At 39.9% G+C, this 17,738-nt stretch overlaps 1 protein-coding gene across 2 annotated transcripts in view; it reads right to left on the minus strand.

Moving 5' to 3' along the window:
- LOC108893852 (seizure protein 6) overlaps positions 1 to 17,738 on the minus strand; it is an 88,940-nt gene that overhangs the window by 35,828 nt on the left and 35,374 nt on the right. For both annotated transcript variants that reach the window (XM_018692265.2, XM_018692264.2), the window contains exons 2-3: positions 7,776 to 8,540; positions 7,181 to 7,302 (exon numbers count right to left, since the gene is read on the minus strand). In XM_018692265.2, the coding sequence (XP_018547781.1) occupies positions 7,181 to 7,302; positions 7,776 to 8,540 (887 nt within the window). The remainder of the gene's footprint in view (positions 1 to 7,180; positions 7,303 to 7,775; positions 8,541 to 17,738) is intronic.

The following is a 17,738-nucleotide window of genomic DNA, read 5'->3' on the forward strand; positions in this document are numbered from 1 at the left end:
TATCCTATTTTTCCTTCCAGAAGTTTAGAGTAGAGCAAACATTAAGACCCTTTGCATTCAAAAACACTTTCATGAGATGAGATTCTTGCTCTCTGATAAATCAGCCTCACTTTCTAAGGTGCCTCTTGGGCTTTACATCTCAGTTTATTTGCTGCAGTGTGCATTTCTGCATAGATTTAAATTCATGCATTGCTGATTACGCTTCATATTTTCTTGCATGTATCTTTTCTCTCCCATCCTCATCATGACACTGAAAGAGTTGGAGAGAACATAGCCTCCTGTCAGACAGTGTCTCCTCCCTTTATGACAGCTAGCTGGGTGGAGGAGCAATTAGTGTCACCTGAAAGCATTCCTCTCAGGATGGCTAGGCCCCATGAAAACTCATCTCAGCAAAGCCCTGACACCCTAAAAAGCTCATCAAGATCAAACTGGCCTTCTTTATGTCCTGCCTTACTCCCCTAAGGCACAACATGATGAAGGCTTCCTTCTGCCTCATCTCAAGTTGATTAAAGGCAGCAAGCCCGTCTTGGCCCCCATTACTTAGTCAGGATCAGTTTCTCTGAAACATATCTCCTATGTGCTGTGTCATTTGTGCTGCTGGGGGACCCGAGTCACATAATGGCCAAAACATGTGCATTACCTATTTAAAATGCCATTTTAAGTGTGTCAGATATGAGGAGGAGGGATTGCAGGCATCACTGCATTTTAAAGGATATTTCTGGTGTTTTTGAACCTGGGCCGTATTTTCCCATGTTTTTGTGTTTAACGGTCATTGGAAACATCACTATATATCACTACCAGACTCCACTGACAAAAACAGTAATTTTACCGACCAGAACATTAGAGTTGTCAACATTTCTAATTAAACAAAAAGTATATAGTCTTTAGTAAATAGGTCACCCATAATGTTGTCAGACACTTGTAATAACAATCCAAGCCTATGAGTGGCAGAAAACAAGCACTTTAGTGGACGTACTTTGAGGCAGAAAATTGCCAACTGGATGTTCATGGTTGATGTTCATACACCATTCTAGCTCAAAACTGCACCAGTTCCAAAGGCTTATTTTCCCTATCAATCTTTTACCCCTCGAAATGTGGGAAAATAATATTCTGAAATGCTGGAGTTATCCTTTACAGCAGAGTTCTTGGTTTTCAGAAAGACTTGCCTTTAGGTGGAAACCTTATATGTTTTCTAGTGGCTTTCCATCTGATGAGAGCACCAGCGGTCACTGAACACCAACACAACAAATTTAATTCCCTTCCTCATCAGCCACACTTGGCCAGGGTCAATGCCATCAGCATTTTGCTTCTTTTGTAAGAAATACTGAAATTAAAATGAGAGTGCAAGGATCAATACAGCAATTCAGCCGGCACTGAGAGGAGGCTTTGTGTCAAGTATCGGTGCGGCTTATTAACATGACTATTGATTGGAGTCAGAGGAGCATGGTTGCAGGAGCGGCATCAAATACCAATCATTAACCCTCTAGTTGGGGTTAGCTTTAAACACTTGGCATACTCTGTAACATCTCAATCCTTAAAGGGGCATTTCACTGGTGATCCACCTCAACAGTGCTTTATCCTCACCTTAGGTGTAACTCATTAGCACATGCTGCCTCAAGCTCATTAGTTGTTGGGTTAAGTTTTTATTTTGGTTTGTTTGGAATCGTCTGAAACAATATTCACTCGAGGATGAAAAACTTGGAAGCTATAATTTTCCCCGCTGAGACTCTGAGCCTTTGTTTGATATTTATAAGCTCTAATTAACGAAACCAAAAGTTTTGTGTTCTCTTTCTCTTGATGGATGATTCTACATTTTCTGTAAAACTTTGTGACAGCACAGGACTACTTTCAATTTTGTAATCTACCATCTACCATACAATGTTATGTTTGCATATTGTTAAAATCCTGCTTAACATTTTACTGACACTTGCTGTTTTAACCAACTTAATCAGGGGAATAAAAGGTGCTAATTAGAAAAGGTAATCCAGTCAACTATAGTCATGTTAACTTGTTCCTGCATCTCCTTAATTTATTCCCAGGTTGACTGCAAAGAACTGAAACTGATTGAGACAGAATAGCAGAGATGGACAAATAGAAAAGCCGATAAATGGGAGCAGGATGGAAATAGAAAAAATAGTAGAAAACAGGAGGGTGAAAGAGTTGGAGGAGGGATGGAGAAGAAAAAAAAAAGAGATATACAGTATTGACCTCAAAATCCTTCCCTGCCATCTTCTTGAATGATTCTGCTTTAAAGCTGTCAGAAAATAGAAACACTTACCCAATCAGCCTTTGTGGCAGTGGGAGAAATTGGCCACATCTGGGCTCCTAACCCCTGAAATGTATCAACCACTCTCAGTCCTCCCCACACAATACATTCTCTCTTAGCAAGAGTGCAGGATGTAGCCTCCATGAAATGGAGCCGGGGACAACCTGTGCAGAGTCTCAGACGGTAACTCCTTGAGGCCCAGGCAGGTAGATCATTGAGCAGAGGAGACAGAGAAATCAGAGTGGGACAGATGGTCAGGAAAGAGCTGATAGCTAGCTAACCCACTGGATTTATTTGATCAAATGAAAAAAAGCTCCAAAACAGATTTTAAGCAGTTTAATGCCACAGCCCAGTTCTGGAAAACCTCCATCTGTCCTCTGCTGAAACCTTATTGCAAAAGTGACTGCAGAGAAGAGGAGTGGAGATGGATATGGAGGACAGAAATAAGATGTGCTTAAGATATCATCCAATTCACTGGTAAAAAAATTTCATTTCATGTGCTTATACAGCGGAGAGTAGAGCTAACTTGGGAGACCCACATGCAACTACAAAATTTGCTTCCCATCAAGGCTAATTCATAGGTAAATATCTTTGCAATTGTAATTAATGATCCAGAGTGGAGTGAAACAGCTTTTTTGACATACAGAAATAACAATTTCTGTACCAGGGCCTATATAAATGCAGTGCGTCTATCTTCATTAATAATGTATCACACCCAAACCATTTGAGTGAATGCTGAATTGGTTCTTTATATTTTATATAGCTGCAGTCTCAAGGACATGAAAACTGAGGGAACTGAACCTTGTAAAAAGCCTTTCTCTTGTAATACAGTAACCTGCTCTGGCTTTAAAGCTATTTATCATTGCTAACCTTAATATAATAGCTGGGAATGTCAGACAAAAATCAATACTTTGCATCTTAACTCATAACTGATCGTTTGCACTCTACATGTTCAAATGTCCTGCATATATTTTACATATTTAGCCACTAATTACTTAAGTGCAGTTTACACTAAAGTGCAGCATTTTTTTTTAGAAAAACTCGCGTTGTTTATTACACTATTCGTATGTCTGTGCTGAAAGTTGGTGTTACATCAGCCCCCTAATATTTGTGCAATTATGCTTCAAATAAATCATAATGCGGCCAGAGTCACCAGATGGGGCAATGCATTATATGCTGTTAGCTGTGGCAGAAGGGGTTGAACAGTCAGGCTGAGGGCAGTAAATTCTCCTGATACATTTTTCATCCTTTCTCTCCTGCAAACTGCCAGCCTGCTGAAAGGAGTATTGACTAAATACAGAAAATCTGACCTGAAAGTCTGATCTTGCTTATTTATTCCCCACCAATCTCTGTGATATTTTTTGAATTCTGGTGGAAATCAGAATACATAAACATAAATATTTATCATACAGTCACCGCATCTGTCCTTCAGAGTTTTCCTCTCACATAATTTCCCTCCTATGCCCTTGCAAACTGCTGGTCTGTCTGCTGTAATGATGACTCCCTTCCATAACGGAGGATGGCTGCCAAAACAAGAACATGCACTTCGACCATAATGTCCCTCCTACGGCTTCTCTGCTCTTGAAGTGTGGAGCATAAGCATTCTCTCCATGGTAATGTTTGGCACAGTATGGTATCAAAACCTAGCTGATCAAAGGGAATACTAAGACCTATATTCCTGTGTGTCTGACAGATGCAGTACCACACAAAAGAAATCTATGATCATATTCTGCTGCTACAAGGCCATTAACTAAGAGGTTTCCATCAATAACCTTCTAATTACTGCTTAGTGATGGTAAGTAAGGAATGAATTATGATCTTAATATGCTTTGCTCAGTATGGACCTTATAAGGTAGTAGTAACACGAGATCAGTAATTCTCACTTATTACCACTTCATAAATATGGTCTATTCTTATGCAGCAAAACACAAAACAAAGTGTTGATAGTGTCCAAATAAGTAAATTAGATTCTGTGTTCTGTATGTCTCAGAATATGTTCCCTATTCTAAAGTGAGGTCTTGATCCTAACTAAAGTGCAATTTCATATTGGCCTGTGTAGGTTTTATCTTTATGCAGTTATATTTTTGTGAAGTTGTATTGGTTCTCTGTCAATTTGCAGTTGTATTTATTGTATGGCTTTGTATATAGAGGTATGATTTAAAAACTGTGTGATATTTTACACATCAAAAAGCTCTGTCAGCTGAAAATTGTACAGTGTATACTAAAGGTTAGGCAAAATAAATTTCAACTTGTGCTGACTTTGTTCTACCACTGAACAGAGACTTAATTTAGACTTATTATACCATTAACACTTGTAGTTTTGTGTTTTGTAATGTAAGAATAGACCATATTTATCAACTGTTACGAAGGGAGAATTACTGTTCTTGCGTTACTACTACCCATACTGAGCAAAGCATATTAATATCATAATTGATATAGAACAATTTCTTTCCTTACTATGAATAAGCAGATCTGTAAAGCATCCAGTTTCTGTTTTCTTTATATACACAATGAACAAGTGCAGCGTCCATGATGCAAATTCTGATCACATCATTGTTACAGTGTAAAATGTAAGGATAAAAAAAAACCAAAACAATAAAAAACTGACCATGTCAAATTTAGATATGCACAGTGGCATTGTTACTTGTCCTCAAATACAGGACAGTGATTCCCAATGTAAGATACTTGGTACTATCAAACTCAACCTGTTCACCTGTTGACTGTTGACTGATTGTTGCACTGGCAAGAAAAACTGTCATACATGTCTAACATAAACTTAAATATATAAATATTTATATATACTCTATATATATAAAGGATGGAGGCTTCCAGGTACATGCCTGGGTGGTAACCATTGCATCCCTGGCTCAAATCCTGCTCAGGACCCTGGTTGTATTTCACCCACACCTTCTATTTTTTTCCCCAATCACTCACACAGTTATGCCAAAATAAATAAATAAATAATTACAAAGAGAAAGGGAATCTTAGAAAGGTGATGAAACTGCAGTGCAGTGCTATAACTCTCAGATTTGAATTCCAGATTTGCCCTGCATACGTGTGTGTGCCTACATGTTTTGGATAAACCCTAATCGAATAAGTAAATCCCATTATGCAACAGTGAAATGTGTGTCCATTCCTCCCTGTTTGTTTCAAAAATTGAACACAGGACAGTGAGGAGGTTATGAATGAATGAATTGTAAATTGCTGAACTAAATATTATCCAAGAGTAAAAACCTTCAAAATATGAGGTAAAAATTTGTGCTGCTTGCATAACATTTTCTGTGCACACTGGTGCTCCACAAGTCTGCTTTGGAGATTCCTTTTTAAAACCTTGAGAGCTGGATAGCCTCCAGGCAGACGAGCTTCAAACACTGTTGATGAGAAGGTATGACACATGCTTGACTTCAATTTTATCTTTCTATCTTCAGTCAGTTTATGTCCTCGCCAGAAACAGAGACCATGGCTCCTCATCCTCTTCAGCTGTGCCAAGCAGTTGTCTGTATAGTTTGCCATCAGATCACTATCAGTTTAGCAGTGGGAGGGAGCGAGACAGTGTCCCCATCTGTTCAAATGATGGTGCTGAAACACATGGCTCCCTCCTGTTTCTTTATCAGGCATGGTATATGTGTGAGGGTATGTGAGCATGTCTATATGTTTTCCCCTTTTTTTATAGCCTTGGAGATTTTTAAGTCTCAAAAGAAATTTTCCGCCATATTGCAGAAGCTGTGCAAGTTGAGAGCTGCCATTCAAATGGTGAAATGCATATGTGTGTGTGTCTGCCTGTATGTATGTGTGTGCATGTACAAGTGCAGGTGCCTGTGCTTATAAGTGGTTTGAGATTTACTTAAGTTACCCAGAGGAAGCTTTCAGAGAAAAACACACTCTCAAACATATACTCTGTCAAGACTTATCTTAGCCCTCCAGAGGCAGCAAGACAAAGCTCACACATTTTAAAGTCTCCAGTGGTAAATGAGGCGTTTGAGGAATTGCAAATGCCAGAGAACGCACACACTCACACACACGCACTGACAGTTAATTTTTATAACCTTTTGTGAAAAGACTTACCAAGCAAACAGTCAGTCTGAGACAGGCCCTGTCACTTGTGCCCCCGTCCACCCCCTCAACCCAGCAATTTGCTGCCTGACTATCTCCATCAACCCACACAAGAGAAGCAAACACTGCTACAGCTAAGACTAAACCAAAATATGTCAATGCTCCAATGAAACCCTTTATTTGTAACATTATTTTACTTTAAGAAGTGTTTTATAAAGCATCAGACAGTTCGTGTTAAAACAGTTACAATCAATATTTTTAGATTAACAATAGATCACAAGTGTTTGTACATGAATTGGGTCGCTCACAGTGACAAATCCCCACAAATGACACCAGATTCTTTAATTCCTCTCAGCTCCACTGAGCTTTATAGCATCTTTCAGCTAATTGTTTTAGTTTTTATGGCCTGCAACCTAACTGTTTTTGTTCAGTCTCACCGCTTTCAGTAGTATCACTTCCAGATGAAGGCAGCTGTTTTCAGTGAACAGCACAGATATACCTTTGTATGCCAACTGGCTAGCATCAAAGAGAAAACAAAGTTAGCTAGTTAGCTAGCAACTAGCTAGTGAACAGAGTAGGATATTTAGCAGATTAATGGTCTGGTGGAGACCAAAGACAGAGCTGAAAGGACACCACCAGGTGGTCACAAACACAACTCCAAATCTATATTAATGTTGTAAATGGGTAAGTGTTGCTTGCTGCAACTTGCTACTGCTATGTAAAACGATAAAATGAAAATGTTCTACAGCTTGTGTCTGTTGCCCTGAAGTGGCCAAAAATGACCACTTGCTAACAAGTTGCATTCTGTGGTTTAAAATATGTTAATAAGGGACAACATCATGGTGAACATTTAGCACTAACCTGAACCTCGATGCCATATCCCAGGTAGACAGTAACCAAGTAGTTGCACTCCACTCCAGAGTCAGGTTGCTGCAGGATTTCGATGTTACCCTCAGGGTCAGTGAAATTCAGACCGCATGGCTCTGTGGGAGACAGTAAAAAGACAAGTAATTCCCTTTTTCCCGGACCACTGATCTTTCTGACGGCCCACCTGTGTCTCCGTGGCCCTGTAACCCTCTAACTATCTCTGCAGATTTCCTCTTCGACACTGCTCATCTGGGCCCTCAGACCCTCTGAGGGCAGTGGAAAGGACAGGCAGGACACATCAGGGAAAATCAGATTGTTTTTGACACATGAGCAACTCTGTTTTCCCTTGTGGAGAAATGAATGGCTGTGTGTAGCATGCTAAGTGAACAGCAGTGATGCTGGTGACCTAATGCTTAATTTTCTTGTCCTCTGGAATGGATGTGTTATATCTTAGGGGGGAGGTACTCTCAATTTTGAATTTGCCATGGAGAAAAAAGTTGTGTTATTGCTGCAGCTGTTTATTTCAAAGTCACTTGAACATTCTGCGTTGAATATCTTTAAAAGTCAGAAAACACATTAGCATGCCCACCTGATGTTTGTGTTACGGTGATGGTGGTAGTTGTGATAACAGTTGTGGACGTTGGGGTGGTAGCTTCTACTCGGGACACTTCAGTTGGATGATCAGGGCTGGGTTTGTATTTCAGTAGCGTTTCCCTAGCTTCCCCTTTCTCCATCCTCAGTGAGAAGGGCGCAACAGTGGCCTCTTCGGGAAAAGAACTCTGACTTTGAGGCCGACCTCTCTGCGAGGATAAGGAACCCAGCGGGTTGTTTTCACCGCCTGAACCTCTCTTATTTGGTGTCACTTGAGTGGTGAGGCAGTCTGTTGTTGGTTCAACCTTGTCTGCCCCCATGATCTTCTCCTTAGAGGAGGACTTCTTTTGAGGGAGAGACATGGGTGGCCTCGGTGTTGTTGGATAAAATGTGGTCAGTGGAGAGGTGGCAGCCGGAGTGGCGGTAGTGGCAATGTCTGAGAAGGCAGGGGCATCCTCATGGGGCACCAGTTGAGTGGCTGGGTCTCTTACATCTGAGGCAGGCACGGAGCCCGGCATGGTGGGATACGCAGCTACTGAGCCATCCCTCCTAAAAAAGTGCTGGTCCCCCTGGAAGTCTCTCGTAAGCAGGTGCTCGTGAAGCAGTAGGCCCTTGAGGACAGGCCAATGGTTGGGGATGTTTATTGGAGAGACAGTGGTAACCAAGTGAACTTCACTCTCTGTGTCCTGTGTTGGTGGGTGTGTGAAGAGGTCCCTGTCTGGATCCAGTGTTCTCTTCCTGATGCTGCCACTTTCCTTTGGACCTGAGAGAGATAAAGAATAAAGATAATATGGATGTGTTAAGCAAAATATCACAGTCCAGTGAACCACAAAAGCAACATACAGTGCACAGGGGCAGTGCGTCTTTTTGACAGTTTCATTATAGAATCATCAGCTCTGCCAGCCTATAATCTACAAAAATGATGCCTAATGAGCTGAGAGGCCACCTTCTTGTATAATTTTTCCACACATGTTTTGTAGCTATTTTAATCAGTTCATTATGCACATACGTGTGTGTGTGTGTTCCCGCATGTGTGTGTTTCCTTGAGGGGAGGGACAGTGGCATAATTTTTTATACTGTCTATTATAGAAGCTTTAAAAACAGCAAAACAGTTTTGTGAATTGACATACAGTATAAAAGCCACTACAAATACTGTACAGTATATGTATCCTATGTATACAGTTTATTTTCACGTGTCTCTTTGGTGTTAAAATCAGAATACAATGCTTTCTTTCGGTACTTGACATGCAATATTGTACATTTTCACTGAGATACTATAAAGGACAGTCTTTTAGGGGACCCGCAGGTTACCACTGACAGTGGTGAGTAGCAGCTTGCAAAAAGCCGGTTTATTATCAAAGATGAATTCCACAATCACACCCCGCAGGCAGTGAAATCTCAGAGCTGAGAAACACTGAGAAATAGGCTATTCTTATTCTTGTTATTCAAAGTCACCGGAACACACAATTCAAACACAGCACAGGCATTGCTAAGAGTTCCAACAGGAAAAGCACTCAACCAGTGACTTGTAAGTAAAGCAGTACATCAAAATGAATGGATGAAGGTGTGGATGGTAACTGCAAACACCCATATATGCAGATTTAGAGGAATATGATGTATGACTCAAGTAAACATATTGTCCAACATTTACATCGATATTATTGCAAGTCACTTGATAACACAAGTTTAAATATGGAACTTACACAACATTTTACAGTAGTAGCCAAAACAAAAGATGCTCTCTGCAGTGGCTCTGGCATTTTGACAATGACACTGCTAATCCCTTCAAAAGACAGACTAAGCTCCATCTTTAATAAAACTGCCATATAAACACAGTCAGGGTTTAGTAATAAAATAACCGGCAACCTCCGACAGATGCATGCATTTAATACTCAATTAAACCATAACTTTCAAAAATAATAAAGTAACAACACTGGTGGTAAATGAGCAACACAAACCTGATTATGAAATGAACGACTGGAAGGATTACAGCTGCACATGCTCACCACACCTGTCTTTGTGACATCTGTCTTATCAGCCTCTAGCACTATACAGTAAAAGAGCCACCTATTTCTCCTTAAATGAGGCAATGAATATTTGAATGAGGCAAATAAAAAACAGCAACTGTGGAGATTTCCTCACTTGCTGAATGTATATAAACAGTACAGTCCAATATAAAATTCACTGTCAACTCACCTCTATGTCATTTTAAATGTCAGCCTACCATCAGCCTAACCCTTTTTACAGCTCAAGAGGGGCAGAGGGGCCAATCGCTTCATGCAGTGTAAGTGTTTTTTTGTATCCAAATGATTGCTCTGTGAGTCCAGCACTGCCATATTTACCCCATTATCTGCTACATTTTCTTCACATCAGTCGTTTGGGGGGGAAATCTGATGAATTGATGGTTCCCACTGCTGTAAATCCTTAACTGCTCCGCACAGTGCAAACACAGGCAAAGATGAACTTCTTTGCTTGTCCTCAGTGGCTTTGATGGGACAGTTATCCTGAAATGATCAAATGTCGCCCAGCTGTCTGCTAGTTAGCCTATTCATGCTCAGATGACGATGAAGCATCTTGCCTCATTTATGAGCCTTTATGTGGAAAGAGATTTTTGTGAGGTTTTGAAATCCTGGTGCTGACTTGCTGTTTTTTAAGGTGTGTGTTGGCAGGATTTCTCCCCATCTTGTTATATATAGAGGTGAAAATACAGCGTATTTCTCTGGGTACCGCTGGACAAAATGATGAAATATCTATGGCAATCACCATCATTTTAGGACGGTGAGATGAGCTGACTAAAAAAAAAAATAAAAAAAAAAAAACTACAGCTGGCTGTGAATTCTTATTTTCATGACAGCATCAATGCAATCTCTCTTTTTGCATCTAATTTTCAGCACTTAACTGTTTCACCTTCGTCCAACATATCCCCGTTCATCCTTCCGCAGTGCAGCTGGATCCTGCATGACTAATTTTCAGCTTAAAGCTAGCAATATTAACATAAAAATACTTGTGTTTTGAAGTATGGTCTAAATAATAGCTATGATAAATACTGAAAATACTGAGGGAGTTCATATAATCCTCTTACGTGTCTATGTACATATGTCTACATCAAACAATGCCTTCTGCTTTGACACCTTAATTAGCTTGCATTCTGGGTGACAGTTTGTCTTAATGAGGCAGAAAAGCTGTCAGCACACTTTTCATGCTTATGGATGAAAGGATGTTGTTGACACAGGCAGCAAATGAGTGAGATATCATCATGGGGAGTATTTCTATCAGCTACAGTGTTTCAAGAGGAGCCTCATCTAGAGGTCAAAACAGATGTAAGATTAATCAAAGTTGTCCTTTAGAGGCAGGCAAAAGGATGTTTGTGCACATGTTAAAGGTCAAGTAAAATACAGTAGTGTGTCATGGCTGAAATGGTTCGCAAATGCTTTTCAAGGCAAATTTGTTTCCATATCATTCTTCCCGTGTCTCAGTCATATCACACATACTCTGGCTGATTATTCAAGGTGAGGTTTATAGCTTACACCCGTTTAATCCCTGTGATTAAATTATAAAGCTTGCACAGTCTACAATTGACTGGCTCATTTTAGGCTGTATTGATTACAAGCGCAGTTGCTTTTCTTGCATATGAAATAGATGTTTAAAGCCGCTTGCCAGGGGGCAAACATTCAAACATTGGAAAACTATAGCAGGAAGCATAGATTTAGGTTTTAAATGTGGAATGGTGTCTGAATAGTGTCACAATTAACTGTGCCACAGGAGAGGCTCCACTTTGCTCATAAAACTTTGAAAGCGATTGCGAGCCATTGTAACGTTTTGCTGATGCAGAGTGGTTTTACCAACATCCAGCATGCTAATAAAAATTTGATCAGGCTATTCAAGAGGAAGAGTAAACAATTTTGTTACAAAGCCTCTCCCGGGCTGACAGAATTGACACATGGTTGTACATTTTACTGGCAGCCGCGACAACGCCACATTTATCTTTCTTGGCGACAGAAGCAATTCAAAGACCTTTTTGATGTTCTAAGATGGAGGAGAAATATTTCCTTGTAGCCTTATTCTGTCACAACAAGAGCAGCCAAAGCTGCGCTATCAAGGCAAGCTAAGCATATTTGACATGTCTCACTACCAGAGAGAATAAAGAGTGTAAACGGAGGTCTTCATGAATGATTTAAGCATACAAGGCAGCCCCTGTCTTCATAATTGGATATACAGTATAGAGAAATCTCAAATGTACAATACTGTATGGTAAAGCTGGGGAATTATCTTCTTGCCAAGACCATTGCTATTGCTGCATCAAACTGGTGAGTAACCTCTGCCTCTTATTTTCTTGTCTTTGTCACCCTCTTTGTCTTTATCTGGTCAACGTTTGGCCATATAGTTGCTGCCCTTCAGTCAGAATATCGAGTGAAAGTGGAGAGTGAGAGTGGAGAAGTGGGTTAAACCTGAGTTTCTCATACACAGATCAATACAGGATCAATGTGTACAGGTTGGAGACCTCACTGTGGTGATTACAGAGGAGCATGTGCTGCTACCATACTGCTCTCAAATCTAAACCTTAATTGGATGTCTACAATTGCAGTTCCAGGGAATGGAGCTGAAAACAGAATATTTCCCATAATTTTGCAAACATGAGTGCAATGTAAATCAATAAGTACAGTACAATAACAAAGTATGGTGTCTTTATATGCAGCTCATCAAGTTGCAGCCATTGGTTTCAAATGTATGATAAGATATCCTTTACGTGACAGTCGCTGATTACTAATCCTCTCTGTAAACTATGTGAATTGCCTTATGCCTCAGCTACTGAAAATCCTGACAACTGAAATAAGGAATCAGTTGTGAAAGTCCACATCGATAGGCTTACTGATAAACTCAATGACATCTTGAAAATGCAGCTAGGCTGGGGAAAATGCATAGCAGTCATTAGACAAACTATAATTCCAGAGCATCCGAAGCAAATAAAGTGATTTCAAAATGTAAATTGGCAGAGCATGTGAAGGCTAATCGCAAATTTTGCCAATTATTTATAAAAACATACCCTCTTGCTAGAGGCTGCACAAGAGGTGGTGAGAAAACCACTGGTGGAATCTGATTGGTCACTCCTGGAGCCCCACTTTACCAGATTCTGAACATAGCAGGCAATTTGCTTATCATCATTTATGTATCAAGAGTATGTAACCTAAATAACCCATAACGACCAGATAAAATAACAGTTTATTTATTTCTGGATGACACATATGTTTACTAAAGAATGCTCTGCACGCTTAAGCAGCACTGGAATAACATCTACCATTATGTCAGCTTTGTTTTGGCAAGGACAAGTCAACCTCTGCTATCCATTCATTATTCTGCTGTAGCTGAAAAATTGATTCCTTCTATTAAAAAATCACCTGCATTTATCTGGTATTGTGCTAATTAACAAGCTGAGGCTTTAACTGTAATGCAAATGCTGAAATTATGTTTACTTGATTTGTTATCCAACCTTGAATTACTATCAAGCTGAAAAAAATCCAACCTCTCCCAGACCCTGATTTCTAATATAGAAACACAGACAGGCCTCATTCTCACTTGTTTCCATCTATAGTTAGAAAATCACACCCTACTGGCAGCCAATTTAAATTTATTGTGCTTGAAGGATTCCAATCAGGTATAGATGCACTGTAATATGCTGGCATAACCACTCTGCTATCACAACAAAGTGACCTTGATGTGCTCTGTCAGGTTCTCAGAATAGGTGTCATGCTATCATATTTAACTCCTCACACGCTCGCAGGTTGCATCAAGTCTCAGGCAATGGATAAAATCACAAAGAATTTATGGATGTTAACATTAGTGAAGGTTATGTTGTGTATTGTACTGTTTGACTAGTGGTCACGACTGTTTTGCTATAGGCTGAGTGCAAGTGTAGAAGACACAGGAGCTAGTACGAATCTAATGTAGCTTGTTACTGTGCAGCTCGGTTCGATTTAATCTACAGCAGTAGAGCAAAAGTTAGATACCATGCTGCACATTCAAGAAGTAATGTGTATAACTGCATTACATCACACAACACTGCAGCTGGTTAATTAGAGCTAATTCATAAATTAAAGGTGGTAATTAACATGACACAATGAGATTACTGTTATCTTATTCTGAGCTGTGGCACAAATACAATAAAAAACCATTTATTGTCCTTAGGGAAATTTAGTTAGTGAAATGTTTCTTCCATGAGCACATTCAGGAGAACACATTTAGGATGTGCAAATGTCTCAGAGGAAGCAAATAGGCTTAAAAGGACACAATAAAGGAAGTTCTAAAGGGACCTATTTTGTTCTTATGCCCCATCACATCAGTAATGTCACACCATCCTTGTTGCTAATGTTTAACACTGTTTTAACACTCAGGCTAAATATGCAACATCTCCATTGATGCAGAAAAATCAGACCTGGCAGTGTAAAATTATCAAACCAAAGGTGGATGTTTCAGTAAAACTTGTCTGGGTGACCTGAGGTGAAGCGCATGGAGACATGGATAAAATAAATACTCAATTCTTACCATTTTCTTCTGGCCAGGCATATTCTGATCCTTCAAAAATTGCACAGAGCACCCCGCCACTCCACTTTTAACTAACGTTAAAAAACGGCTGGTCTCACTAAATCTATCTAAAGATATCTTGCAGGTTAAAGCATGAGAATGAACAGGATGTTATGCCTCATCTCAACTGGGCTGCTCATTTGTTTTTTTTTCTAATGAAAGCATTAGGCAAGGCAAATATAGCTTGCACAAGGCTTCTAAAATTATGTTTGCAGTTCATCTCTACTGACCCGACTAAAATAAAAGGTGTCCGGCCATCATAATTATGTGTGACATTTAGAGTGGAGTTAAAAGCTCATACTTCACTCTGATATCCGTTGGATCCATGGCAATCTCTCAGCCTGCACTGAAGAAGATGACAGAGTGAGCAGCCATAGGGGAATCCTCCTCAAGATGGCAACAGCCAGCCTCCTCTCTTCAGTTGCATATCAATGGAGTCATCAGTGAACACTCAGTGCATGGATAGAGCACTAATAAGATGGGACAAGCCACACTTGAGGCAGGCTGCTGATTGACATCAATCTCCTTATATCCAGGGGCTTTATTTCCTTATTATTACGGAGAGCCACTCGACAAGCAAATCAATAAGCAGCTTCCGCTGGGCTCAGATACGAGGCCTTCAGATCACTCTACACGACTCCTTCTGGGGTTCTCAGTGGAGGGTTGCGTACATGAATTCATTCCAACACCGAAGGTGAAAATTTCCTGTTAGTGACATTCGTTGCTAGTCCTGCAGTATGTGCAGATCCCTCACTTGTTTGCATAAAGCAATGAGGAAAGACTATAGAAAATAATGGGGTGAAACTGATAAATGATTCCATTAGTCAGCTTAATGAATTGATAATTTAATTTGGTTTGTGGGTGTGACAGGTGCGTGAAAGTGGAAATAAATGTAAAAAAAAGCAGCTGGAAGGAAATGAAGAAAATTAAATTAAGTGAGCGCTGGCTGGAAGAACAAGCTTTTCAAAAAATAAACAAAAATACAATAGGTCACAGTTTCATCCCTCACACAGTAATTTCCATTCTAAAACCAGAATAGTGCATCCATGACTGTGCAGAGGGTGCCAATTTCAAGGCATCAGCTTTTCCTTTTGCTGTCTGCTTGGTTTTGGAGTCACGAGGATGACAGCATATTGAGATGAGACACACTCTTATCCTCCATCTGCCCTTTGACTTCATTGAGCGGAACCATAACTTTTCCCTTTCATTTATTACGGCCTGTCTACGTTCCGGTTCATTGAGCATTGTCCTTCAGACAGGCTTTAAACAAACTGTGTCTTAATGGTGCTAGGAAACTCATAAGACCTGACCTTTAAGCTGAAGCATAACAAAAACAGAGTTACCCGGTGCCACTATTTGCGTGAAATCTACTGTAAAGCACCGAAGCTGCGGGGGGTAAATGCATCAACCTTAAACAAATCCACAATGAAGGCTTGAATAGTTTAATTGGCAATAAATTGTTTTATAATCTATTATGTTATTAGCTTAATCAATTTACACTCCCCATGGCACAGTTATCACTATTTCCTCTTCTTGTATATATTTTTTGTGTTTCATCTTTTATGTTGTTTTCTCCTTCTACCAGAGTACTAAGGGATGAACGAGTGGCATGTCTTGTTGTACAAATGCCTGGTATTAAAATTACATCATTTCTGTAATCATGGCAAAATCTGTCTTATATAGAAGCCAGATCCTTGTTGTATTTCAATTTACCAACGTGTCTGCATCCTAGAAAATACTGGGAGGAATGTCTCTTTTCACACTTCATTTCCTTCCATTAGAGTAATTTATCTTTTCATTTTCTTCTCATTTACTCCATGGTGGAGTCAATTAGAGAGCTGTGGGTGAACCAAGACCTGCAACTTTGAAATCTGTAGCAGATTACTATATTGTTAGAAATTTGCAAAGTGTAATTCCAACAGTAGTTGTGAAGTAGTAGAAGGATTAATAGAAGAATACTTAATTGCCATAATTATTCTTTCTCAAAACCTTAGTATTCTGTATTACTTATTATCTTCAAATCCTTGCTGGTATCCTGTTCAGTATATAGAAGCAAAAATATATAATGCAAACCTAAGTACAGTCATATTATATGACTATCCTCTGAGAGTGCAGGTTGTGCATTGGGCTCTCATCCTGACAGCACAGACATTAGTGGTGAATTTACAAGCCTCTCGATTGATGTCATGCTCTCTGTCCCCTTTCAAAATGACTTCCCAGCCCCCCATAACAATTCCATCAGCTCAAGGAAAACACTACTAAAGGAACACACTGGGTGATTTTCAGCCTTATCTGTGCGCTTGTCGTAGATTGACATGCCTATGTTCGCCATTACGCTTGTCGATACTGTGTATCTCATAGGGAGGCTCTCGGTGTACCACTGAAATCAGTCACGGGCCATACGGAGATGCATTTCAGCCTTGAGAATGATCTCCATTTTCTTTACCAGACAGCAGGAGAAAAGTGCCAGCTAGATGCACTGAGGGCATATGTCTTTGTTGTTTTCCATGTATTGCTTTTGATAACAAATACAACCGCCTTGCGTTCATGTAGTCAGTGGTTTGTGCAAGCATGGCAGTATTTGGTTAAATTTAGTTGCCTTTTATTGCAGCAGAATGGAAGAAAAAGAAGAAAAGCTCACTGGATTGTAATACAAACAGAAAGAGAAAAGAAAAAAAAGGGAAACAAAACCTTCATTGTAATATCTACAGCAGAGTTATTGCATAGTATAAATCCAGCAGCTCACTTCGCTCTAGCTGTGTCAGCTTCACTCTTGACAATTGTCCGCATTGTTCAAATTCTGATGCCCAAACACTCCTGCAAACTAGAACTCTATTGCCTCAGCCTTACACTATTATGTCAGAGTCACCTTCCTTTGAAATACGCCTCCTAGCACTCTCAGTAAAACAGACAGTGTCTCTTGCCTATTTAAGTCCACACTTAATACCCAGTGCAGTTTACCTTGTACCTTAGCTCTCACCTGACCAGCTGTTCCATTTGTCTAGTCCTTTTATAGTCTGACATACAGCACCACTCCTGTGATCTGTGCCGCCTGATGCACTCATATACACATATACAGTACACACACAGCTCAACAGCACACCGACACACACTCCAAACCCTTTTAACAAGACTCTGTAGTTCCCCTGTATATTAAACCCAACCTCTAACAGCATATTGCTTCGTCATTGACAACCCAAACATGGACAAAGCAAGCCATTAAAATAATAATGCTGAGTCATGTTTCAGGATGATGTTAGGAACAGTGTTTTATGGTACTTTTCTGTGAATATCAGGCTGAGAATTTGGTGTTATATCTCAATTTTGTGGTCGTAATGTTCTGATCTTTTGCTTCAGTGCTGCTTATTTCCACATGCTGCCA

Source organism: Lates calcarifer, linkage group LG20, assembly GCF_001640805.2.
Source record: "Lates calcarifer isolate ASB-BC8 linkage group LG20, TLL_Latcal_v3, whole genome shotgun sequence".
Classification (NCBI taxonomy): domain Eukaryota; kingdom Metazoa; phylum Chordata; class Actinopteri; family Centropomidae; genus Lates; species Lates calcarifer.